General features: G+C 39.4%; 1 protein-coding gene across 10 annotated transcripts in view; it reads left to right on the top strand.

Annotated features, from left to right (window-relative positions):
• ANKRD26 (ankyrin repeat domain containing 26) overlaps positions 1-27,170 on the top strand; it is a 61,937-nt gene that overhangs the window by 19,556 nt on the left and 15,211 nt on the right. For 7 of the 10 annotated variants that reach the window (XR_014223811.1, XR_014223812.1, XM_082239396.1 and 4 more), the window contains 20 exons: positions 1,125-1,186; positions 1,889-1,964; positions 2,254-2,298; positions 3,347-3,517; positions 3,984-4,036; positions 5,883-6,908; positions 7,708-7,919; positions 8,316-8,465; positions 10,590-10,623; positions 11,695-11,836; positions 12,647-12,863; positions 13,784-13,967; positions 18,542-18,688; positions 20,334-21,290; positions 21,913-22,065; positions 22,613-22,767; positions 22,978-23,071; positions 23,626-23,703; positions 25,142-25,276; positions 26,971-27,083. Coding sequence is in view for 8 of the 10 variants with exons in the window: in XM_082239396.1 (XP_082095522.1) it covers positions 1,125-1,186; positions 1,889-1,964; positions 2,254-2,298; positions 3,347-3,517; positions 3,984-4,036; positions 5,883-6,908; positions 7,708-7,919; positions 8,316-8,465; positions 10,590-10,623; positions 11,695-11,836; positions 12,647-12,863; positions 13,784-13,967; positions 18,542-18,688; positions 20,334-21,290; positions 21,913-22,065; positions 22,613-22,767; positions 22,978-23,071; positions 23,626-23,703; positions 25,142-25,276; positions 26,971-27,083 (4,204 nt within the window). In the remaining 2 variants the exon portion in view is untranslated. The remainder of the gene's footprint in view (positions 1-1,124; positions 1,187-1,888; positions 1,965-2,253; positions 2,299-3,346; positions 3,518-3,983; positions 4,037-5,882; positions 6,909-7,707; positions 7,920-8,315; positions 8,466-10,589; positions 10,624-11,694; positions 11,837-12,646; positions 12,864-13,783; positions 13,968-18,541; positions 18,689-20,333; positions 21,291-21,912; positions 22,066-22,612; positions 22,768-22,977; positions 23,072-23,625; positions 23,704-25,141; positions 25,277-26,970; positions 27,084-27,170) is intronic. The other 3 variants (XM_082239398.1, XM_082239400.1, XM_082239402.1) reach the window with 3 other exon arrangements.

A 27,170-nucleotide genomic window follows, 5' to 3' on the forward strand; every position in this document is an offset into this window, starting at 1 on the left:
GGGATGGAATTGGCTGTCAACTTCTTCCGCCTTGTGTTGCTCTTGTAGAACTCAACAGGAAGGAAAATGGGAACACAATAAGAATTAGTTGACTGCTTTCAATTGAGTTTAGTTCCACCGACTGTTGGTTGACCTGTCCAATGCCCAACCAGCCACTACTGGTTGCAAGTATCAGCAAGTAGCAGAAAAGCATATTTATTTGTGTGCTAATGCTACTATAACAGGATGATCCTATGCATATTCTCCTCTAAGACAATGCACTCCAGCTCAGCCATCTTTTGTCAACTCAGAGTGTTCCAGCATCAAAATAAGGATTCCTAGACATGGTGACACTCTCCAAATGTCTTTGGCATATGTATTTTATCCTAAAATGCTAGGACCCCCCCCCCTGTCTATCCTATGGCCATGCACTCTCAATCTTCACCCACTTAGATCATAAACATTTCCCTACTCATCCTTGATTTGTTCTGAACCAGGTGCTGCTTATTTCCTGTCTTTCCTGCCTCAATCCATTAAAAAAATTCTTCCTTCTTTTTAATTTTAAGTCTTAACTGTCTGGTTCCATCCTGTTTCAAGTGGAGTTTTCTCCTTTTGGACAGACCCTGTTTGTCCCAAAATTTTCTCTGGTGCTAAACAAATCCAAAACCCTTTATTCCAACACCACTGTCTCATCAAATATAATATAACTTGCCATGGTACTCCAATCTCTGGTGACTTCCAGATTGCATTATCCCAATGTATTCTATGCGGGGCTGCCCTTGAATCTACTCAGAATCTTCAAAATGCAGCAGTCAGATTACTGGCTGGGGTTCCCTTTAGAACTCATATAACCCCAGTTTTAAAGGAGCAGTATTGGTTGCCAGTTTGTTTCCAGACCCAATTAAAGGTACTCACATTAGTTTTTAAAGTTGCTTAGGCCGCAAATATCAGAAAGAGTGTCACAGTGCAGTTAAACTGATACTTTGATTAAATGAATACTAGTATTTTCTCTAGCCAAGCAAATGCTCAACTCAGCTTTGCTGCTTTGTCACTTCCTGTGATGATTTGTCAGCTTGGGGTGCCCTCTTGATTGTGGCGGAAAAGTTCTTTTATAGAGAAAAATCAGTTGATCTTTTATTTTGTAGCTGCATTGACATTTGGAATGGAAGAGGAAGAGGAAGAGGAGGAATCTTCATGGACTTCAAAGGTAGGCTGCTTTACACTACTGACAAGGCTTTCAAAGAAACATTGCTCTTTTGAGCCTCTTCTTGATTTCCTTATATATTATCCCATATGGGGATTGAACTTGCAATCTTGACATTATCAGCACCACACTCTAACCAACTCAGTATGTTCTATACTTTACATACTTACCAAATCATAGTGCATATATGTGAGGGAACAGGTCATAGGTAAGCTTTGGAAGTGTAACATTGAATAGCAGAATATGCTTTTTTAAAAAAATAAATAAATTATTAAAGTTTTCTTGGTTTACAAAGGTATGCGCAATGTCTCTTTTTTCAAGTTACATTTTCCATAGGTCAGTTTCATTTGTTGAGACATGGTAGATGAGTTGCAACCAATGTATCATGGAGAAGCTGCGATACTGAGGTCACCAGTAATGGTCCTAGGAAATGTTTGGCTGCAAGCATTTGACCCTGCTTGAGTGAATTTTATTGTGTGAGAACAATGGGAGATATGTTAATTTCTATATGTAGTACCCGGCATTCAGTCATGAACTTGCTTTACACCATTAAAATTACTGGTCCAGCAAACTTCCCACAGTGGAAGAGGGTATCTTACACTGAGTTGGTCGTCTCACATGAATCTAATTACTTCAGTTAATCATCATAGCTAACGGTCCAATTCAGATGTTTCGTCTTTCTTTTTTGGATTATCTTTGTTGCAGCCAAAGTCTGATAAAGCTAACTTCAAACATGATGCTGATCCTCAGAGGGCAGAAAGCAAAGAAAAGCAAAAATCAGGTAATGCGTTTTATGATAAAGTATTTGGAGGAAAATACACATTTTGTTTAATACAGTCATACCTTGGGTTACAGACGCTTCAGGTTGCGCGTTTTCGGGTTGCGTACCGCATTGAACTTGGAAGTACCGGAACGGGTTACTTCCGGCGCATGCGCAGAATTGTGACCCGCGCGTGCTCATACGCAGCGCTGCGGGTTGCGAACGTGCCTCCTGTACAGATGACGTTCGCAACCCGGGTGTCCACTGTATCATTTTCAGCTGACGTGCTTTGTATTTTTTCTTCTTTCAGATTTAATGGAAGAACTTGGACTAGATGCTGCAGATGATCTTGAAGGTTCTTAGTTATTTTTATTTGTATCATGCACTGAAAATACAACATAAACTATCCTGTGCTTCTGAAGAAAGAATTTAAGGCCACCATATATTAGCTTAGTCTCTCTCAGGGCAGGTGTCGGGATCAGGTCAGCAATAATTCAGAAGGTGTCAATGAATTAACTCTTTATTCAAAGAAACAAAACAGCTCAGGCTTGGTGAGCACAGGAATTCTTCCCAGCAGGTCTTGCCCTGAAGAGGCAGTTGCAAGGATTGAAGGCCCCTGCCTTCTCATAGCTCCCTAAGTGTCCTCCTTCCCCGGGTTCTCCTCAAGCAATCTGAGGCTCCTTTGTCTTGCCCGTCTTTGCTCTGCCTGCTTCATACCTCTCCAGTTTTGGGAGACCAGGGAGGAGGAGAGCTGGTCATAGCGGGAGACTCCCTGGCTTCTTCAGCATCCTGCTTCATCTCTGCCTCTTGCCCCCCCCCCAGCCCGCTTCTGCTTCTGGACTGTTCTCTGTCACGGACTCTTCCTGCTCACTAAACCATGTTACCTGTTCAGCTTCTGACACCTCCTCTTCTCCCTCTGACCACTCATCGTTGTCCCACCAACAATCCCCAGGCTCTAAGCCTTCTTCCCTTGCGGGTTCCCTAGCTGTTTCCTTTCACCACTCCTCTGCATCCAGCCAGTCCATGACACACTGTCAAAAATAAGAGAGAGATTCCCACCATTAAGTTCTTGAGAAAAGGCAGACAATGTGGACTTGGTACAGTCTATGCTTCCATATACAAACGTTTCTCTTGTGAGAGGCATGAGCAAGTATTGTAAACAAGGTCCTTGCAAAGAGGGCTACCACTGAAATTCCTGAAGGAGAGCTGTGGTCATCTATTTTGCAGAGATGAGTATTTCAACTCTACGGAGCTTTCCTTTGTTCATAATAGGCCATAGATCTTTCTATCCATAAATTGAAAACATATTAGGTAATTTTGTCTGTTTTCTAGAAAAAGTAAATGTTTCATGGCGTTTACTTAAATGCATTTTGAACTTTCTAAAACTATTCTGACTTTATCAGATACATCTGACTGGGATTCTACCAGTAATTCATTGAGGACTGTTCCTTCTGCTAAACCGTTTAGCTCTCTGATGCAAGATGATGCATCTCCACTACAGTTAACTAAAAATACCGGTGTTGCTGGGAGAGCAAAAGAGTTATCTGATGTTCGAACAAGAATTGCTTCAAAAGGTAGTTGGTTTCATTCTTTGCAATATTAAGATCTGCTTATAAACCGAAGAGCAGAGAAAATGCCTTACAATTCTATTCACAACTAATTTGATATTTAGTGGGCCCACTTAACAGAGTTGTGGATAGGTTTGAAACTGGGTTAGTTGTTTTAGTTAGTTCTGGTTCTAATCTATGTTGAATAATTAATTTTAGTGCAAGTTGGTATTTAGAGGGACGTCCTAACCACATTTTCCTCCCATTTTTTGGATTACTGCTGGAAATATTCTGTCAGTTCTGAGTGCCCTGGAATGTTATTTGATTACTTGCATTGGAAGTCTGAATACTTCTCAGTTTATTATAGCTAACTTGTTAGGTTTTTTTTATTTAAAAAAACCAACCATCAGAAGTGTTTATACTATCTGGGTTTTCTGTGGAGTACAGTGAAACACAGAAATTATAATACACATTTTCATGTAATATTTTACAGATCAATGTAATGAAAAAGAAGGCATGAAAGAATTAGAAACAGATGAGAACAAGGTAAGTACTTGAAAACAGTACACAAGTACAAATGAAAACATTTGAATACTGAAACTGAATATTGTTTCTTATGTGACTGCAATAATCCTTAAGATTATTATTTTTTAGTTTTTCAGTAATTTTGAAGGTAAACTGATGAATTTGATACCTTCATCATCTCTGCTTCCAAACTCTATGTTTTTTTCTACTTGTTAATTTCAGCCAGATTTCTCATCACTGCCCATTCTCTATTTCTAGAACTGTATTGTGTTTATTTGAATGGGAACTCCCTTAAGGCTATTGGTTTCTGTGGTCTCAACACATTTATAGATCCTTTCCTCTATGAATGAATAAATGAAAGAGGTAGGGTAAATACAATTATTTTTGAAAATATGGACTGCTGCATGTCAAATGTTGAGCAAAGGAAAGAATTAAAAGCTATGCCACTGATAGAAAAGTGTATTTAGAACGACTTTTAGCAGCAAAATGGCAATTACTGAGGAATTCAAAATAGTGGGCAGACCTTTGCAGTAGTCTAGCAAATCCGTGTATCATTCTTTCACATGGAATTACTTGGGCGTATTACTTCCTGGGGTCACTGAAAACCACAGCCCCACCAAGAGAGATTCCCCAGCCTACATTTTACCACAGAAGCACTTAAACATACAGTGTCAAAATTTCTCCAGTAATATTCAAGTATCTTGTAGTTTCGCAAGGCAGGAAGATATGTATTTAGAATAGATACTGAACACCCTCCAGTGATAGCAAGAAAAAAATTACAGCTCCAATGAATTTCAGTACCCCTTCCTCCTTTGGGAGCCAGATCCAAAAATGGAGATGTCGCAACCTTCTGTGGACTGTCTTTGGATCATAACGGTTCTTATTTGTTGTATTTGCCTTTCTATCCTTCCCTTTGTTGACCATGTGGGAAGTCATTCGATTCTGTGGTTTGTCTGGTTCCCTTCGCCCGCTGTTCTGCCCAACACTTTGTTCTTCTCTCGATCATTCCCATGTCTTTTCTAGGGTCTGTTTCTTCCTGTCTTCAGTGTTTCATCCACTTGTTTGTTTCCTCCTTGTGTTCTCCCCTTGTTTGAGGTTTTTATATCATTGTTTCCTTAAGGTTTCTCCATGGGTGGAGAGTTTCTCCATGAGTGTTCACAGAGCAGAGCGCAGTGTCTTAAGAACTGAATTTTGTCCGAGTTCAGCCGTGGCCTCATAATGGGAAAGGCTCTTCAAAAGTCTTGTTTTTCCCATAAACATACATTACCTGTCTGCTTCTTCGGAAGCTGCACCAGCCCTTCAGCCACAACTAATGCAGTCATTGTTTTCCATTGTTTTGCAAGTGGGTATGTGTGGCTTGCACAGATTCCCTGTGATAACCATCAGTGCCAGTCCAGGCAAGTGGTGACAATTACTGAAGTGGGAAGTGTAACAATGGTGTGTGAGGCTTCAGGTAGCTTGGGAAGAAGTTGTGACCTGTTGAGTATTCCTATCTATCTGAAGACATTAGATTTGCTGAGTTCTAATGGTTTTGAGAGCCGTGAATTCTCAAAAGATTCACAGCTCCAGCTTCCTCAGTTATTCTTGCTACACAATAATTGAAAATATGTACAGGGAATACTTAATATTAGTACTTTGATTTTTTTATTTTACTTTATAAATCTGTCCAAAGTGATGAGTTTAGTAAATTACACACACACACAGGTGCACGAAAGGAAGAAATATATTTCATTTATTATGATGCTGCAGTCCCAAGATTTTTGTGAAAAAATAAAAGGCCAACATTGAATTCCTTCTTATAATATTTGTAGCATAATTATTGGTTATCATTTGCTAATTCTTCTTTGTCCATACTTGCTTGCATAAGGATATAAATATAATAGGCACATCCAACTCTATAGAGAAACCACCGCCTGAAAATCAGACTGAGAAGGCAGAAATTGCATATACTTGTGATGAAAAGAAAACGAAAGCAGCTGTTTACAATGCAGAATCAAACAATAAATACAATCATTTGTATTCAACACTCTGGGAAGAAAGATATGAAAAAATGTGGGTTGCAAGTGAAAAAAGGGAAGTCAAAACACATTTTAAGAGCATTACAGCAGAACTAAAGCAGATGTTCGGTGAAATTAATGGAAATGAGAAAATATGCAATAATACTGAGGAAGGAATATCGCAAGATGGCTTCAGTGGTGTATTAGAGGGTACGAAAGAATCACCATCACCTCATCTGTCTAAAGGTACCATTGGTATACATGGAAAGAGTGATGGAGAGTCAAACTCTGTGATCACTGAAATGGAATTCAGTACTGAAAACACAATTTTATATCCCCAAAATTCCATTTCTCAGAAGCCTCTTTTTAAACTGTGTAAGAATGAAAATCAGAATATTGAGCAGCATTGGAACACATATGATGAGGCATTGTCCAGTAATACAGGAGTTACAAAAGTGAATCTAGGTGAAGAAAGGAATGACAATACAGTTGAACACTTGGAAAGAAATAAGAGTGGAAAGACTTCAGCTCCAATAACAAGTCCCAATTATTCACCATTGCATACTTGTAAAGACAGTGTTTCAGATGCAAATTTTAAGACTGCAGGTATCAAACAACCGATCATGACGGACGATTCAAACTTACATTTTGATGTAGCAAATGAAACAAGTAGAAAAACTCTACATAGTTTTAAGACTGTTGTAAGCAGTTGTAAAGATACCGATACTGAGATTGGAAATAAAGTGAGAAACTCTGAACAAAGCTTCCATCAAGCATCCAAAAAAGAACTGGATAAAGAATTGGAACGTGATGTCGCAAGGTTTAAAAATGAGGTAGGAATGCTGCAGATAGTGTTCCTGGCTTTGGAGAACGAAAAAGCCCAACTGCAAAAAGAGGTAGAGGTGTACCTGCTGCTTTTCATTCTTTGATCTTTCTTGCACTTCAACCATCCTGTTCATTTTAGCTCTTCAGCATTTATCGGAAAGCCCTCTTTTTAAGCTTCACACAATTATTCTTAAGCGGATCACAAAGGAAGAGATATATGCTTTCATTCCATTAGACGATGATTTTAACAGTTAATTCACCAATTTGTTTTTATCAATTTTTTTTTTGTTTTTTTTTTGTATTTCTATGCTGTGAACCACCTTGAGATCTACGAATCAAGGGCAGTTTACAAATTAAATAAATAAATGAATAAATAAATTTAATAGTTGACTATACTAACATGAAAAGGCTGTAAATAGGTGCAATGGCCTAACAAATTCACTGCGCCCATTTTAAGCAGGGTAAGAATTTGGGCCAAAATGTGAAAGTGGCTTCTGAACAGGGTATTGATCAATATTTCCATTTACTGTCATTCTTGCTTGGCGCTCTTCACTTTTGCTGTGTGAAATGTTACTCTTGTATGATTCATTTTCCTCATTTATAGTATTGTTGGTCACTTTTCCAAATAATATTTTATCTGCTTTCACTTAAATATTGTGTGTTTTTTTCTGTCACTAATACATGTATTCTTTCATTACTACCTGTTATGCAATACAAATTCTTATTAACTTGCAAGCTTAGTAGTGAGTGTTTTCTTTTCAAGGGTGAAATGGTTGTTTTCCTGGAGTGTTAGGGGGGGGGGAAAGAACAATTAAAAATTCTTGGCTTTCTACTTGCATTCTGACAAATATATTGCCTTGTTTGTTTTAGGTTGAAGAGGAAAAAAGAAAGCAGAAATGGGAGGAAGTGGAGGTCGTTGGAAAAAAAGAAACTGCAGATGTTGGGGAAAAACTGGCTATGAATATTGAACAAAGGGATCTAAAGCCCTCAGAAAATGAAGGTGAAATGATGGAAGAAAGTCAATTAATGAGCAAAATTTCCTCAGTAGAAAGAAAGCGATTACTTACAGTAACTTTTAAGAAGTGAGTATGAATAATAATATACACAACTGTACTCATATGAATGTACTGAATGAGTTTGCACAAGGAGATAAGTAACTATACAACCATCTGATGTAGACTATATTTACATCTCCTTCCTGGACATGTGAGAGCATAGTTCATCATTTTGAATTGAAATAGTCATACTGTTGTAGTTAGTAGCATTTAGTTCTAATTTTCCTCAAAGAGTCCCAAAAAATCATCTGCCAATAATTTTTCCATCTTTAAGTATGTTATGGTTTCATTTTTGTCACTGTATAATTTTTTTTGTTTTGCTACAGGTGCATTTGTTTTAACCCAGTGCATATTATTTAAGGTAGCGTGGGTTACAATAGTTTGCTGTAGCTTCTTAAATACTGTATTTTTTCTGCATTTGAGGGAAAATCCTATTGCCAAGGTGAAGGATGTAGAAAAAACTGAAAATAAAAAATGGATTTCAAAGCAGAAAACCAGTCAGGAGATTATTGAAAATCTGCATGAACTTCATGATGACAGCAGTTTAAGTGAAGCATCTTTGGAAGAAGAGAGGTACTAAAAGCCATAATGTTGTTTGTTTACAGGGGTCAGCAAACTTTTTCAGCAGGGGGCTGGCCCACCGTCCCTCAGACCTTGTGGGGGGGTCAGATTATATTTGGGGGGGAGAGAGAGAACGAATTCCTATGCCCCACAAATAACCCAGAGATGCATTTTAAATAAAAAGACACATTCTACTCATGTAAAAACACGCTGATTCCCGGTCCGTCCACGGGCTGGATTGAGAAGGCAATTGGGCCAGATCCAGCACCCGGGCCTTAGTTTGCCTACCCATGGTTTAGAAGATTAGAATCATAGAATTGTAGAGGGTCATCTAGTCCCACCCCCTGCAATCCAGGATATCAACATGGGACTTGAACCCACAACTCTGAAATCAAGAGTATTATGCTCTAAAGACAGAGCTTATCCCAGCATTGAATGCATGTTACTTGTTTGGTTGGTGTAAAAAGCTTTGTTATTTGGAATAATGGCAGTGATATATTTAGCCAAGTATTGCATCTCCAGATTTACCAGAGCCTTCCAAGTTCTCCTGAAGAAGCCTTTGCTTTGTGTTCATGCTGCCATTTTGCATTTGGTTTAATTTTGAATTTGCCATGGCTATGCATCAGTTCTCTGTGTACCCTGAATTATCAGGTGATTCAGGATCTGTCCTTATATTTTTGAATCTGTGCCTCTAACAAAGTGTCTCAAAGCCTCACAGAGACTCCATAAGATTTCAAGTGTCTTTGTAGTCTCAACTCAAATGCCTCATTATTTCAGGAAGCTGACTCAGGAAATACCCAGAACTTAAGAGGTGTGGGGGTCATTTGTTTAGACCAGTATTCAACAAACTTGGGTACCAGCTTTTGTTGGACTACAATTCCCATCATCCCAGACCACTGTTCCTGTTAGCTAGGAATAATGGGAGTTGAATTCCAACAACAGCAGGGGCCCCTGGTATGAGAAACACTGGTTTAGACACACAGGTCTAACTTTTAATCACAGTTAATTATTTCCCGAAAGGGACGCGGGTGGCGCTGTGGGTTAAACCACATAGCCTAGGACTTGCTGATCAGAAGGTTGGCGGTTCGAATCCCAGCAACGGAGTAAGCTCCTGTTGCTCGGTCCCTGCTCCTGCCAACCTAACAGTTCAAAAGCACGTCAAAGTGCAAGTAGATAAATAGATAACGCTCTGGTGGGAAGGTAAACGGCGTTTCTGTGCGCTGCTCTGGTTCGCCAGAAGCGGCTTAGTCATGCTGGCCACATGACCCGGAAGCTGTATGCCGGCTCCCTCGGCTAATAAAGCGAGATGAGCGCCACAACCCCAGAGTCGGCCACGACTGAACCTAGTGGTCAGGGGTCCCTTTACCTTTACCTAATTATTTCCCAGGGCACTCCAATCACAGTGATTTGTTGTGGGACAATTAAAAGCTGTGTTTTTACTGTGGATCTGTGTCTGCCCCTAAGCAAGTCAATAGGGACATCTCAGTTGTATTCCCACAAACTCAGGGAGGGGGTGTCTAGCAGCCTCCTCCCCTTTTTACCACTACTACCCTGAGCCATTAGAGTAGCAGGATCATTGCGTGTAAGAGGGTGATATTTCCTCTACCCTAATTTCTTGGAGTTCCATACTCACACCTTGCCCCTATGCTTCCTATTGTACCCACCAAAAAACAGTCAAGGGGATGACCATGTCTGCAAATTATATCTGGTTCTGATAGAAAAATGAATAAGTTACAATTAAATACAATATTTCAATTAAAACATCAAACTTTAAAACATCAGACTTTAAAAGTGCCTTGCACGCACCCTCACACTGGGTTTATCTGCCTAAAATTTGACAGGCTTCTGCACTTTGTTGGGGCTGCTACAGGGGCTGCTAATTTCATCCACTTAAGTTAAAATATATGTACTGTTTTTAGACTCCTCATTATAGTGAATGATGGGGAAACAGTTTAGTTTTTAACAGATCTAATGTAGTTCCAGATAAAGAGCCTAATTAGAAACACACAAAGTGGCTCCAAAACAGACTGAGTTGCTGCCCAAAGATACAGATACAAAATTTGTGTACATTTTTAAAGTTAAAAGTAGTTTACTTGCAACACTTTCATACTGAAAAGTGTTATGTTTGTTTTCTAGACATCAAGCCCGAAGTGTGAATGAAACAAAAAAGGTACTGTAAAATAGAATGTCAAAATTTTACCTTAACTTGTAAACATTTGTACAGAACTATAAGTGGCAAGGGTATTTTCACCAATTTTTGAGGAAGAAAGAGTGGCCACACACATGACATGCTGTGCAAAAGCAGGAATGAGTTATAGCAAGCCTTGGATGTGGATGTGTGAAGAGATCTCTGCGTGGGAACAATCTGCACTTGGTGGTTGCTAGCAAAATAACTTGCAGTTAGACACTCATAATCTGCCACTTTCAGGAAGTCAGTTTAATGATTCAGTCAGACCAATGGAACTTTTTATGACTTCTTTTAATAGAGAACTGGATATGAGCTATAATAAAGTTGTGAATGAGGGGCAAATTATGCCAATATTCTGGTCATGGCTATATAGGACTGTTAAAGAAATTGGGAGAGAAGGAGTGTGGATACCAGCATCTGGAGAGTTAGAAATCAGCAGCACTATTAGGAAAGCTAAGAGCTGTTTGAAAGTTGTTAAGTAGGCAAGTTCTCAGCTAGCCTTCCGCCTAGGGAGAGCCAGCTAATGACAATATAGGTGTACCGCTATTATGCAACTAATGCTTTGGCATAAAATCCAGAGACTGTTTGGAAGTGGGTGAGCTGACAGAGAATGTGACACAGCCTACAACTCCCATCAGCCTCAAACAGCATAGCAAATGGTCAGTTTCAATGGGAGTTGTAATACAATATTGGGAAGGCAGCATGTTGGCTACCCTGGATGTAGCGCAAAGATGGGTTTGTGTAACAAGCTAAACCCTGGTTTGCTTGCATATTGGACATCAGGCCATTGTTTAGGACCAAACTGTAGATCTGTTCGCATGTGGACAAGAGGGGAGGATCATGGCACCAAGGTCAAGGACAGTCATGCTTCTCAAGTGTTTTGTAGTGAAATAACCAGCATGTGAACTGATCATGGTTTGATTTGACTGAATTGTGCTGAACTGAGCTATTGCTGTATTCTTGAAACACTATTTATGGCCTAATAGTTAAAAAGAAATGGGTTGATTTGTTATGATGTTTTACTCTATTTGATTATGTATTTATTACTTATAGATCTATAGAGCAATGGGAGTTGCCAATGATTTTGATGACTTAACTCCGTCTTCAGATACACCTACAGACGATATTGAGTTACCTACTTCATTCTATAGAGAAGTTATGATGTTGATAGAAAAACTTAGTTTGGATAGTAAAGGTAAGCACAGTGCTATTGTTACCCATAATATTCAGAACAAAATAAATTTAACACCCAACAGTGTCAACCTGCTTGCACAACTTTTGCTCTTGTAAACAAGACTTCCTCTCCCTCTATTTTACCCTGTATGCCCCTAAAATCTAATTGGCAGGGTAAGGGTGGGGCCATCTGAATATGTTTGTATGTCCTCCTCTGGGTGATTTGCAGTAGATCTACAAGGCTTTTTAACTCCTGGCAATAGCAGCAGCAACAAAGCAACCACTCATCAGGGAATTTGGACCAAACAGCTAGCAGTATGTTGATGACATTCAGCTCTGTGTCTCCCATCTATAAGTATTAGAAGATGCAGTACAGGTCCTGAATTACTGTCTGGAGACAGTAATGTGGATCAGTAAGTTCAACCTTAATCCAAACAAGACTGTGGTCCTGTGGGTGGGTAATTCCTATGTCTGAGATTTGGTGGAACAGCTTGTTCTGGACAAGGCTGCACTCCCCTTGAAGGAGCAGGTTTATAATCTGGGAGTGTTCCTATAGCCATCATTGTCACTTGAGGCCCAGATTCTTGGAAGTGCAAGTGCATTTACAATGCATGTGCAGCACAGCCCTCAACACTGTGGTGAATTCAGAACCCTAAACTTACCAGGAATTCCTTATGTGAATCACACCTCAAGAGTACAATCAAGGTGTGTGTTTTTTCCAAGCACATTTTTCCAGGGTATTGATATAAAGCTATACATCACTCACTTTTTCTTGTTGCTATGAATTAAAATTTTGAATAAGTAAGTTAATACTACACTGTTTCCCCCAAAGCAGATTCTGTGAGTCTCCTGAAAATTCAAAATATATGTCATGAATATGAAAGTTTAATTGAACGTGAAAGAGCATGTTCTATTCATCTTCGAGGAAAAGTAAAAAAAATTGAGAATGAGAAAAAAGAGCAACAGAGAATACTGGAAGAAATGACAGAAATGAAATCTACACTGGATCATAAAAAAGTTGAATGGGAAAGTACTATCAGCAGTCTCAAGTAAGCTGTCATAAAAAAATTCAATTCTGATAATCTAAAATAAATAAATAAAGGAATCAGTTTTATTAGATAGTAAAGGTAAAGGTAACCCTGACCATTAGGTCCAGTCGTAACCGACTCTGGGGTTGCGCGCTCATCTCGCTCTATAAGCCGAGGGAGCCGGTGTTTGTCCGCACACAGCTTCCGAGTCATGTGGCCAGCATGACTAAGCCGCTTCTGGTGAACCAGAGCAGCGCACGGAAACACCATTTACCTTCCCGCCGGAGCGGTCCCTATTTATCTACTTGCACATGACGTGCTTTCGAACTACTAGGTTGGCAGGAGCAGGGACCGAGCAACAGGAGCTCACCCCGTCACGGGGATTCGAACCACCAACCTTCTGATTGGCAAGTCCTAGCCTCTGTGGTTTAACCCACAGTGCCACCCGCGTCCCAGTTTTTTATTAGATACTTCTGCTGTAAAAAGTTGGAGACTTCATAGGACGGAGTCAGCATTGCTAAGCTAAGGTTTGATTAGAGTAGCCTGTTATTAAAGTGGAACAACATACAGAAATGGCATCACTTGATGTCTGCACATTGTCACATTTCCACAGGGACCTGTGTACTTAAGTCCAAAATGTGTAGGCCGAATGTTGCTATCAGTGTGCATATGTTTTATTACTTAGCTTCTGTTTTTGTGTTGCAAACTGCCCTGAGATCTATGGATGAAGGACTGTAAACAAATTTAATAAATAAAAATAAAAATACTACAAAGGTCACTGTGCAAACATGATAGTCTAATGAACAGGTGGCTGGAGCAGGGCAAACAAGCACAGCTCCCTCATGCACATAGCCTCAAACATCTCCTATGGAGGTTTTTTACCTAACATTAAATGCCTGCCTCTGTATTCATACACGTCTTTTAAAATGGTTATTTGCCAGATTTTCTTTGAAACAACAAGAAGAAAAGAGGACAAGTGCTGAAAGGTTGTACGAGGAAAACCAAGAACAGTTAAGGAAGAAAGAGGAGCAGTACTATAAACAAACAGAAGAAAAACAACAACTTGAGTTAATGCTGAGAAGTCTGGAAATGGAATTTAGAACACTGAAAAACCACTTGAAGCAGGTTAGATTAATTTGGAAACATTGAACTGTAGAGTTGGAAAGAACCCAAAGGGTTTTTAGTGCAAACCATTGCAATTGCAATGCAGGAATCGCAGCTAAAGGCAATGGAGAAATAAAGTAAAAATGCCTATGAAAGTGCTGAAAACTTTTTTAACAGCTTGGATTTGTAGTAAGCATTTGTCTGAGACAACAAATTAACCATTGTACTCTCATGTTATATTTGGTTGTTTTCAAAGAATATAAACACAAACGGTTTTTTGTGGTAGGAATTTCTTACTCATATTCCATTACCTCTGAGTCTAACATAAATTTGTTTAGAGGGTGATTCTAATTATGTTTACTCATGAGGAAGTCCCATTTATTTCAATATTATTTACTTTGGGCTAAATATAGTTAAAACTACTTAGAAACAGGCATTATTTCTGAACATTAAATTTGGCCTGGGATCAGTGATTGAAATATAGCTCACCATCACCACCAATCTTTTGTGAAGCATCTCCTTAGCTCCTGTGTTAGAAAGCTCCAGAGATTACTTAATTTGCCTCCATACTTCCATTCAAGGACCTCCCATGGCTCCCTACCTTAAGCTACCTTACTGTGCTGGCTGGTATCAAACCATCTATCCTGTGATTCATTCATGCAGATCCCAGGCAAGATCTCACTTTAACTAGTTGCTTGCCTGCCTGTCCTTGCTCAGGGTTTTGTCAGCTGATTCCAGACACACAATTCCGGCTACCTTAGAATCTAGGTACATTTTCTGGTCTAGGCAAGTGGAAACAGCTTTGCTAACTTGGGCTATGTCGGAATCCAAAATAACCCTGACTCCAGAAACAGCACATTATTGGACTCCTCCCTGTCTTTTCTTCCTTAATTCCTTGCTGCAATTTAACTCTGGGGCTGGCACACAGAAGGGGTGCTTTCTGTCTTGTTGGGGTGGAACCTCTGGGGGCAGATGGTGAACTTTTCCTGCCGAGGAAATGCATAGCCCTAGCCAGCTTCTTTGTGAAGATCTAGACTGGATAAAATCAGTGTACAGAATTCTGAGAGAAGTTATGTAGAGTTGAAGGGGTGTTGAGAATACATTCCCATGCAAAACAAGGCAAACCGATGTGAATATTATTTTGACTGCAATAGGAACACAGACTAGTACAGAGAGGTTGCTGGCCAAAGGGATCTTGACTAATGAAAGAAATAATTCACTGTGCATCACTGATAAGCTGTAGCAGATGATTCTGTTTCGGGAAGGTTTTCTGTTTGGTGAGCCCAGCATAGGAGGGAGGGCTGAACAGAGATTGTCTCTCCCTATCTGGAGAACTAGTGAGTGCAAAACAATGAAGATTTTTCAGATCTATGCTTTGTTTTGTAAAGGTAAAGGGACCCCTGACCATTAGGTCCAGTCGTGGCCGACTCTGGGGTTGCGGCGCTCATCTCGCTTTATTGGCCGAGGGAGCCGGCGTACAGCTTCCGGGTCATGTGGCCAGCATGACTAAGCCGCTTCTGGCGAACCAGAGCAGCACACAGAAACGCTAGAGCGGTATCTATTTATCTACATGCACTTTGGCATGCTTTTGAACTGCTAGTTTGGCAAGAGCAGGGACTGAGGAACGGGAGCTCACCCCGTTGCGGGGATTCGAACTGCCAACCTGATCGGCAAGTCCTAGGCTCTGTGGTTTAACCCACAGTGCCACCCGCTTCCTTTGTTTTGTAACAGGTGCCAATAAATAATGCTCATGAGAAAGTAGACCTAGTTATTCTATTTCAGCAATAGGAATAGGGACTGCGTCTTATGAGGACCAATAAGAGACAGTGAAATTGGAAGTCAAGCAGGAAGTGGAGCTTACGGGTCCACTTCATGAGCATTATTGGACCCCTTTACTCCCCCATTTCATAATTCAAGTGTTGACTGGAAAGCTGGCCAATTATTGTTAGTTGGCTACCCAAGTTGATTTTTCTCTTATTTGATTATGCTATTTCTCCATTTAGCCAAGAACATTGACCTACCTTTTTAAAAAGTCAGACTATTCCAGGTACTGAGCAAAATAGGAATGGGCTCCGCATTCATGTCTTGGGTTAAGCTAATGTATTCTAAACCTACTGTCTCAATATATGTAAACAAAGTTCCACTAGAAACCTTTAGGTTAAAAAGAGTGCTTGCTAGAACTGCCCATTCTCTCCCTTATTACTTAATCTATTTATCAAACTCTTGGGTGAAATCATCCAACCAAAATTTAGAAGTAAGTATCTAAAATTAATTTTCTATGCAGAAGTATTACAATGATAGCCAACCGTTTTGGGGCTTAAAGGCAAAGGGACCCCTGACCATTAGGTCCAGTCATGGCCGACTCTGGGGTTGCAGCGTTCATCTCGCTTTATTGGCTGAGGGAGCGGGCATACAGCTTCCAGGTCATGTGGCCAGCATGACTAAGACGCTTCTCGCGAACCAGAGCAGCGCACGGAAACGCCGTTTACCTTCCCACTGTAGCGGTACCTATTTATCTACTTGCACTTTGACGTGCTTTTGAACTGCTACGTTGGCAGGAGCAGGGACCGAGCAACGGGAGCTCACCCCGTTGCGGGGATTCGAACCGCCGACCTTCTGATCAGCAAGTCCTAGGCTCTGTGGTTTAACCCACGACGCCACCTGCGTCCCGTTTTGGGGCTTAGGGGGACATTTGTGATTTTGAGAAGATGCTAAAGGGACCAGTCAGAAAATAGCATGGCCTAATATTAAATTGCTGCCATTTCCAAAGGAGCAGAAAAGGAACATAAAATGTTTCAAGTGTGAGAAAATCTGTTTGTTTTATTTTAAATAGAAATGCAGAATCTTTAACCAGGTGGCCTATGTGCCAGCTTACTCATACTGATGGTGGGCAGTTCAAGACCGCTGCTCGCCCTTCTTCTGATTTAAAAAGAATCACCTTGGACTGGACAACCCTTTAAATGGGAGACACTTTCAAATAGAGAACTGTCCACTTTAAATAAGAGACATGTATAAGCAGTGTACATGTCTACTTAGAAATAAATGAGAAATACATTTTGAATAAGGTTTACCCTCTGGTAGGTGTGCATACGTCAAAGGGAGTGTAAGCTGAGCAGTCAATGGTCAAAATTCTAAATAGTATATGCAGTCTTGCTACTTTAGCTTCTGTTAAAGGCATGAATGAAAAAATGTGACTTCAAAAGGTCCAGAAAGGCTGCCTATTTTATGACAATGTTTGATCTCCTAAATACCATCCTGATAAATATAAATATTAAATCCCCTAATTTAGGTAAAAGTAATAACTGATAATCAGTAAGCATGTTTTGCTTAATTAGATCTTACTATTTCTGTTGCATTTAGCTTAAATGTTTTAGGGAGCAAAAGGAAAATAGACTTTTAAAAAGTTTAGTGACCTCATAATTAACCAGATAGGCTATGTGTTTTGTGATGTCAGCTGAAGCTCAGAAGGAGAAATGGCTATGTCAGTTCTGTAATAGACAGCTTTACAGTGCTCATCCATATTTTAATGTTTACACTGTTTAAAACAGTATGCATTCTCCTCGTTTGAGTTCAGTTTTAAATATTTTTGACCCTTTCCATTTCCTTTTGATACTGAAGAAGCAGCATACTTAAGGACTTTTTGTTACTCCTTATTTGCTTGACACCTTGAGTCTGAATTTCCTTTCACAAATAGTTTTTAAGTTTCTTGCTTCTAGGTGGTATGTTAAACTGAACAAAATGTTTTAGTAGGGTGAGAAAATGCAAAATACTTAGATGATTTGAAAATGTTTGGTCATCTGCCAAATCTGATTACTGAAAATTGGTCATTACCAGCATTCAGAATATGTAGAAGTATTTTTATCTGGTGCCTATGAAGGCTGGCGTAAGCTACCAGCTGTATTCTGATTTTAATAGAATGAAGAAAATTGACCAACCTAATCATGAGTGGATTTCTTCATTTCCTAGTTATCCTCGGGGCAACTCTAGCACTTACCTATTGGGCAGAAAATTTACATCTGGTAGATATCAAGGAAGCTTGCTTCCTAGTCTTTCCTTTTCTATTCCTCCTGTGAGAGAAAGCATTTTAGAGAGGATCAATTCCTCATCAAATGCATTAGATTTGAGTTTCAAGGAAACGCCTCAGGCAATGCAAGACCTTGTGAATGCTGTTCGACAAATGGTAAGCTTGTTCAGAAATATGAGAAACTCAAAATTAATATGCAAGCTCTAGGTTTTTTCACAGCTTACGTATTTTGAAAAAAAGGTAACATGTACTTTCTGTTCTTACAACAATAGTATGTACTTTGAACTCCTTTCTTATCAAATAAAAGATGCTTCAAAAAATTTAAACAAATACTCTTTAGAAAATATGAGAAATTGAGAATTTCACCTTAATTTCTGTTAATCCCAGAAACAGAATAAATGCATGGGAAAACAATTATTACGTATAACACTCAGTGCAGTGACTTCTGTTTTTACTAAAAGTTTTCCCTTTTAGTTTCTTTTTTAAGGACAGCTGTGTTCTGAATTCAAATGTGTGGTTGTTTAAAAATTGTATATCGTTCTTTTAGATATCTTTAAATGCATTTTTGTAGATTGAAGAAGAACGCAATGAAGCCCAGCAACAGCTGTCACAAGAAAAGTCTGCCAGAGCTCTGCAAGAGGGTATTTTAAATAGTCACCTCTGGAGGCAGAAGGAATTAGAGGAAGAGTTGAAAAAAACAGCAGCTATACAGTCAGAGGTATCCATTTTATCAAATCCTTAAAAGTGTAAGAGAGTTAAGCACAAATATTTTTCCAATACACACTAGCACAGAACACTTCCATAAACATAGGTAAAGACTGGACCATTAGGTCCAGTCGTGACCGACTCTGGGGTTGTGGCGCTCATCTCGCTTTATTGGCCGAGGGAGCCGGCATACAGCTTCTGGGTCATGTGCCCAGCATGACTAAGCCGCTTCTGGCGAACCAGAGCAGCGCACAGAAACGCCGTTTACCTTCCCGCCAGAGCAGTACCTATTTATCTACTTGCACTTTGACGTGCTTTCGAACTGCTAGGTTGGCAGGAGCAGGGACCGAGCAATGGAAGCTCACCCTGTCGCGGGGATTCGAACCACTGACCTTCTGATCGGCAAGTCCTAGGCTCTGGTTTAACCCACAGCGGGACAGTAAATTTTTGCTTTGAGTTCACTTTTACTACACTGGGATTTCTTGCAGCAAATTTCTAAAGTGTGAGTATGCATTCTTGCACTCCTAGATATACTGTATTGGCCTGAATATAAGCCGCACCTGTAAAATTGGGAGGGAGGGGAGAGAGAAAATACCCAAATATAAGCCGCTCCATTCCTTGCTGCTCCTGGATGCATACTGGGCAATGGGGGGAGCCGTGCTGCATTGCCAATGGCCTTTCCCCTTCTTTGCTCTCTCCCTGGCCTTGGGGGAGAGGATGGGGGAGTACGCGTGGGATAGACGCTGCTTTGCTACGCTCCCGGCTGTATACCGTAAGATGACAAATATAAGGCGCATTTTAACTTTTAAAAGTCAGAATTTGGGGAAAACGTAGGCTTATATTCAGGCCAAAACGATATGTCAAAGGGCTCACTGTGTTCTAGTTACGGTTTCTTGGTATGTTTAAAGTCCTTCATTTGTCACACTTTCATGTGGATTGTATTGTTTGTGCATAAGCTTTAGTTAAACATGATTAATATCTGTATGCAAGGTATTTCCAGGTGTACAATAGGCGATGGGAATTGGGGGATTGGGAAGCAATTTGAAGAGGTTCAGATTCCAGAGAGGTCTCTCCTGAACTAATGTGCAGATCAGATTATGGCCTGATTCTGGAATTTGCACTCCACCAAATTATTTTAGTCTTTCTTCTTCCTCTTTCTTTAACAAGCACTGCATAGGAAAGAAAACATGGACCTGTAAGGGGAGCCATATGCTGTTCTTGAAGGTGGCTGTTATCACCAGTTCTCTCAAAGTAATTGCAGCCCCTTTTACATCTTGCATGGCAACAACTATGCTTCCTGTCTGTTCCAGCTGGTAGATATCAAAGATGTCAGCTGCCCTGTGGCTTCCTGTTTGTGGAATGCCCTCCCCAGGGAGGCTTGCCTGGTGCCATCATTACATATCTTTAGGTGCCAGGCAAAGGTATTCCTCTTCTCCCAGGCCTTTAGCTATTTAAAGCTGGTGGGGGTATTGTTTTGTTTGTTATTATGCTATTTATTTTTTGTGGTTTTATCCTATAATCTGCCCTGTGATCCTCAAATGAAGGGTGGTATATAAATCAAATAAATAAGTATATAGATCCATGATAATAATGAGGAAAATAAAATAATTTTGGAAGATTTTTTAATTAACTTTACCTTATGTTTATAAATCATTCAGATGACTGATAATCATGCCCAAGAAAAGGAACTGTTAAATAAAAATCGAGTGCTCGAAGATGAACTAACGGTGTTAAGATTAGAGCTTGAACACATAAGGGTCAAGCACCAGGAAGAGGAAACTAGATATTTGGAAGAAAATGAAGCTTTGAAAGAAAAAATAGAAGAACTTAAAAAGGAGCTGAAAGTAAATGAAGAAACTTTGACTCAAACAATTTTTCAGTACAATGGACAAATAAATTTATCAAAAACAGAAGTTGCAATCCTAACATCCAAATTAGAACATTTTAAAGAAAATAAAGAAAGATTGGAGGGAGAACTTGACTCAGTTCGTTCCCGCTCGACTTCTGCTGCTCAGGAACTTGAACGATGCCAGATATTGAAAAATGATCTTGAACGAACACTGCAACGAGAGTGCGATGAATGGCTTCGCTCGAAAGAGAAACTGAACCATGATCTATGTCATCTACGAGAAACAAACAATGGCATGTCTGAGCAATTAAGAAAAGCTGAAAGTAAAGCTAATAGTCTCGAACATGAACTTCATCAGGTAACACATAGTCTTAGAGAAAAAAGCATGCAATTAGAAAGCGTTCAAAGAGATTTAAATCAGGCACACTCTCTAGTGAAGGAACTTGAGAATACACGGCAAGTTGACAAGGAGCAAATGAACAAATATGTGGTAAAACAGGAATCTATGCAGGAACGATTAGCGCAGCTCCAGAGTGAAAATCTTCTACTCCGGCAGCAATCTGAAGATTATCAAAACAAGGGTATTATCAAAGAAAAAGTAGTGAGTGATGTTCAAGATCGATTCAATGATATTTTCAATAAACTCAGAGCTGATACCGAAAAACAAGTGCAGATGAAGGAAGAGGTAAATAAGGAATTAATTGCAAAATGCAATAATTTGAAGGAGGAAGTCTTGAAATATGAAGCAGAAAAAGCAGATAGAGAGGTAAGTGTGATATATTCAATCAGTGCATCTCTAAACATTAAAATACAAGTGATGCAATTCTCTTAGCCACTAGCAAAAGTGTGATTGCATTAACAAATCTCTATTTACACCTAGCAGTACTATGGTTTGATATAGAGAATTTTTCTGCAATTGTCTTCTGAATGAGCCTTATCCTCAGATGCTAAAATTGCACACCATATAATACTGTGGAATATACTACAAAGGGGAACTGCATTTACAACCAGTTTGTGTATTTAAAACACTTGGAGAAGTCCCTTTTAAAATCTTTACATTCGGAATAAATAGGAATGAGTGCTAGCTAGAAGCAATCGGCATGCGCTGTCCGAAATTTCAGTTGGTATTTAGTCTGAAAGAAAATCTATTGCCAGGTGCAAGAGTTTTGTATGAATCATGACTTGAGAACTAAAGTGGGGCTATTTCAGAGAGATTCAGGGCTTCTTGGCTTCAAAGCAGGATCTTGCTGAATCGCCCTGAACTGAAACAGGATCCTCTGAAGCACTTAGGGGTACTTTGGAGATTTTATGAAACACTGCAGATAGTATTCTGCAAAAATTTCTCTACAAGCTATAGGGATCATATAAATCACTTTTTCTTTTCTTAGGGTACAATAAGGCAACTTAAACAAGAACTTGCAGATTCTCTTAAAAAACAGTCCATGTCAGAAGCTTCACTGGAAGTTTCTACACGTTATCGTATTGACCTAGAAGAGGATAAGCAACATCTTCAAAAGGAGATAGACAGGATGAAATTCAAGGTATGATTAAAATAGTTTATTAAATGTAGACTAATATGTCTTCAGCCCATTATTTGCTTTTTAAAATCCTCGTTTTGAGGCAGAATAGTGGCATGTATGAATGGAGATGGATTTAATTTTAACAATGTTTGTACCTTTATATAACCAATCTCGCTTGAAATAGAGATTCAAAAGGGTTGTGCCATAGATATGAAGAGACTAGATTTCATTTCATTCCATCTGGTGTAGGTATTTTAAAGCTGATCTGTATAGCCAGGGGAGACATAGAGGAGCTGCAAACCTCTTGGTTCTCCTAGAGCTTCCAAGGGCATCCTCTTGGCATTTCTGTTAGAATTGGAGATTGGGGGCACCACTTAGTGACTTTGGTAGACCTCACATGCAGAATTAATAAATAATTGCTGCTAGTGGCTTCAGAGACAAAATTACCTTCTTTCTCTCACTTCATAGCAACTTTGTTCTAGTTCTATAGTCAGCTGGAAACATGATTATCATATTACCAAGCCCCTTTAGCCAATCATGTTCTGTTGCGGTTTCTTTGTTTTTACAGTTGCAGGAGTCAGAAGAGCAACATCTTCAGTCTGAAAGACATATTCATGAATTTAAAAATACTTTGAGTGACAAGGAACAAAAATTACAAGATCTGGTGGTAGAGTTAACAGGGACAATTAATTCTAAAAAACAATTAGAAGACCATATACAGAGGTAAAATATACTGCCACTGTGTGGACATTGTATTTTAAGCATGTGTTGAAATGAAGAGCTGCTATGTATCAAATGATAATGTTATCAAATAGCAGTGTTTACTGAATTGTATTTGCTGTGGAAACTTACACTCAAATGTATATAGAATATATATATATTTATTATGTGTTGTCTTGAGACTTTGGTTTTTATTTATTTATTCCCTTTAAGTCTTGAAATAGAAAATGCCAGACTGGAAGCAACAGCTGCTCAACAAGCTGGTCGAATTGAGATACTTCAAAAGGACCTGCAGAATAGTGTCTCTGTAAGTCATCAGTAGGATTGGGAAAGGAGAGGGTGGCGGGTAGGAAGATTGTTTCTAGATGATTCCAGCAACTGTCAGTTTATTATTATTATTATAAATTAAATTTATTAGTCACGTTATCTTGCCCAGGGCAACCCAAAGCAACTTTAAAAGGACAGAAAGGAAAAACTCCACATAGATACATTGAAACCAAGGGAGAAAAGAAATACATTATAAAAATCCTAAAAGGCCCCACATAGTTAAAGGCCAAAGGCCTGGTAATAGAGGAAAGCTTTTGCCTGGCACCTAAAGATATATATATTGGTGGTGGTAGGCGGGCCTTCCTGGGGAGAGCATTCTACAAACAGTAATCTGTTACAAATTATGTAGGAGCAAAGTAATGTTATGAGAGCATTCAAATATCTGTTAATATTTTAGGTCACCTTCAAAAACTTTAATCAGGTTAATTCAATGTTATTGAAATGAATGTAGTAGCTTCAAGATATCTGGAGAGAACTATTTCAGTTTGGCTTAATAATTTAATTTTTGGTTTCTTTCTTTTTTTGAAAAAATAGATTCACAGTCGTCTTGAGGAATTGATAAATGGTTTACAAAGAGCAAAAGTCAATTTAGAGGAGCAACTAAAGCAACAGGTGCGGTAAAGATTTCTAATGTGCTGATGATTTGTCTGTGAGTATACATGCTCATAGGATAGAAGTGAAATATGGGGGGGTTTCTGTTTTAAAATTATGAAAATTAGCATGCAGAGTACCTTGTGACTATCCCAAGGTGAGGGATAAATGTTGATCCTTGCACAGTCAAAATGGCACCACTTACAGACAAGAGGAAGATATATCAGCAGGCTTGGGGAACCATGAGATTCTAAAAGAACTTTAAAAAGCAAAATCTTAAGAAAGCAGAAAGACAGTAACCCTAAAAGTAACCCTAAACAGAAAGAAAGATGTGTCAGGTATGAAATAACTTAGAAGAATAAAGGAAAGGAGCACATCTGTCCTTCCTCAAGTAGGGCAGGTTTCCTCTTCTGGACTACCTCCCCACTTGAGAAGGGAAAGCTTTAAAGGCACAGATGGAGTCAACTGATAGCTGACCCAAGTTGTGCTTTCATGGGCTCAAAGATGTTCAACTGGGGATGTGGAGAAGGAAAGTGATTATTCAGGTGACTCTCAACTTCCATGGGGGTTATGTTCCGGGGATAGCGCGTAAAGCCAAAATCGCATATAGTCAACATTCATTGGGTTCAAAGGCAAGTGGGATTACCAAAGTCTTTTTTCCCAGACACCAACACCCTTTCTACCCCCTTTTAAATTATATATATATATTGCTAAGTGCATACAGCTCAATGGGCTAAATGTTTGTAAGTTGCAGTCAGTGTCTTCTACATAGAATTCAAACAGGGAAAGTTTAAATGTGACAGAAATCACTGGTGAATAATAAAACTAGCTATCAGCTGGTAGATTGAAGGCAAAGGGTGATAGCCAACCTTAATCATGCACAAAGCAGGCCCACTGAAATCAATGTATCAAGTCAATTGATTTTAATGGGTGTCCTCTGAGTTTGATTTTGTTGAATATCACCTCAAGTCTTTAAATATTTATTCCGAAGATTAAACAGAATTTGGTTCATAAGGCTGAAAATAATACTTTATTTCTTACTCCATCATCATCATAATTAAATAATAATGATTACATATAATTTTTATGTATAATTTTAATAATAATTTATATTTAAAATGTATGTAGCAAATTATTCTTCTCAGTTGTGATGCAAAAAGGACTGATACAATTGTTTAAGTGGATTTCAATACCTGTTTTTGAGGGAAACTACAATTAGTGGTAACCACAGTTTGCCTAATTCAAGCATTGTAGCAAATGGTAGCAAAGCATTGCAGGAGGAGTATATGTGGAAATTAAGAAGTGAGCAAGCAAGCCTGTGGTTACTGCCCCTATCGCCAAATTATGGCTTGGTAGTTGGCTCTGTGACAACCTAAGGGAGTCTATATTTTTATATAAATGCCTGGATGGCTTTTTCTGTGATAGTTCTCCATCAAAACACATTCTGATTGCTCCATAGGTCCAAACGCAAACCATATTTTCAGCAACAGCACAAGATACTCAGAGTATGTGGGAAGAAGAAGTAAAATCAAAATCAAAACTTGAAGCTCGCCTTTCTGAGCTTGAGCAGGAAAAGACAGAGCTAATGGCTCAGGTGAGTCCAGTGTGAATGCAGTTAAGCCTGTGTCAAGCTGTTCTGTGTTACTCAGAGTAAACATTAGGTACCTCCCAAGTAATTTTATTTAGTTATTTATTAAATTTCATCCAATTATACAGTGGTGCCCCGCAAGACGAATGCCTCGCAAGACGAAAAACTCGCTAGACGAAAGGGTTTTGCGGTTTTTGAGCTGCTTCGCAAGACAAATTTCCCTATGGGCTTGCTTCGCAAGACGAAAACGTCTTGCGTTTTTTGCAAGTTTGTTTCCTTTTTCTTAACACCCTTAATACAGTTGCGACTTGACTTCGAGGAGCAACTCATAGAACGCGGTGTGGTAGCCTTTTTTTGAGGTTTTTGGCGATTTTTGAAGCTTTTCCAAAACTTTTCCGACACCGTGCTTCACAAGACGAAAAATTCGCTAGATGAAAAAACTCACGGAACGAATTAATTTCGTCTTGCGAGGCACCACTGTAATTAAAAATAAGAATACTCCCAAAAAAGTTTTAAAGGCCATAGATTGTTTAACTAGCCAAAAGCCTAGAGGAAAAGGAATGTTTTTGCCTGGTGCCTAACAAATATGCTTGAATCCTTGTAATCACCCGTTATATTTTTTTGTGAATCATTGCAAGTAAGTTCACAAAAAAATACAAACCTAAATATTGTTTTTTGTAGCCAACCTCAAATGGGCACCTCCTTTGGGGAGTGGTCTCAAAGTAAAGGCTCTCAATGAATAAACAAACATATATAACCAGCATCAGAGAACAGTTTTTTAACCTTTTCTGGCTGGCGATTGAGCAGTGAGGCCTGGATAGACCTGAAAAGCCTGTATTTCAGGTCTATCCCTCCACTAGTTCTCAATGTGTAGGTTTGCTGCCCATCTGTGGGTGGGCCTGGCATACACCCAAGAGCCCACCAGAGTCTGCAAAGCTATACAGAAGGTTTTCCAGGCCATTGCTTTTTTAGCAGGATGTTGATAACACTTCTCACTTAGATTTAGCTATGGTAGGTTCTGTAGCAAGATCTTTGGTGGCACAGCTCTCCAGGACTTGCTGGTTGAATCTAAAGATAAGAAGAAGGTGCTTTCATCAGCCTGAAAGAAGGATATTCCTTTCAGAAGTCTTTCCAGTGGTACAAGTCCCCCCCCCCATCCTTTCAGTTCCACCGCATAAGGCAAGTGGATGGAATTTTTGGTCCTCTCATCCCACTTGGTCTGAAAGCTGAAGTGAAGCCAAGAGACAGCAACAGTATCAAAGTTTGGTTAGTCCATCCTGTCAAAGACTTTTAGGAACCAGTTCTGATGCTTCCCTCCCTACCAGTAGGAAGCTGCCTAAACCAGGTAGTGGGACAGATGGCGGAATGTAACATCAGAACACGTCTCAGAAGTAGCTTTTACCCGGAACTCTATTTGTGGCCTCTCCGCACCTTCTCCCTATCTCTGGGGGTCTTTCTCTGAGAAAGAGGAACATGGTCTGCTTAGCCATCAAACTTCTGGAGATTGTGGAGAAACGGGAATTTTCCCAATCAGAGGAATATCTTTGCATTTTGTTTTCTGTTTCTCAGATAGCACTTGAGCACAGGAGGCAAAACATTCTTTCTGTGATCAGAAGGGCACTTGCATGCCCAGCTTGATGTGTTTCTTAAATGTTAACGAACAGTGTTAGTGTAAAGATGTTGTGCTTACTCTCTTGAAGTTGGAGCATGAAAAGAAAAAAGTGAAGAAGTTAGTGGAGTTGAAGCGATCGGTGGAAGCACGGCTAGAAGAAGAAATGAAAAGAAACATAGAACTCCAAAAAGAATGCAGCGGGTAAGGAAGTTTCTTTTGTTCTGCTAATAATAAATGGATGCTTTGGTTTTATAGAAATCCTGTTAGAAATACTTTTAACATTACCCT

This window comes from Podarcis vaucheri (assembly GCF_965113315.1).
Source record: "Podarcis vaucheri genome assembly, chromosome: 10".
Lineage (NCBI taxonomy): Eukaryota > Metazoa > Chordata > Lepidosauria > Squamata > Lacertidae > Podarcis > Podarcis vaucheri.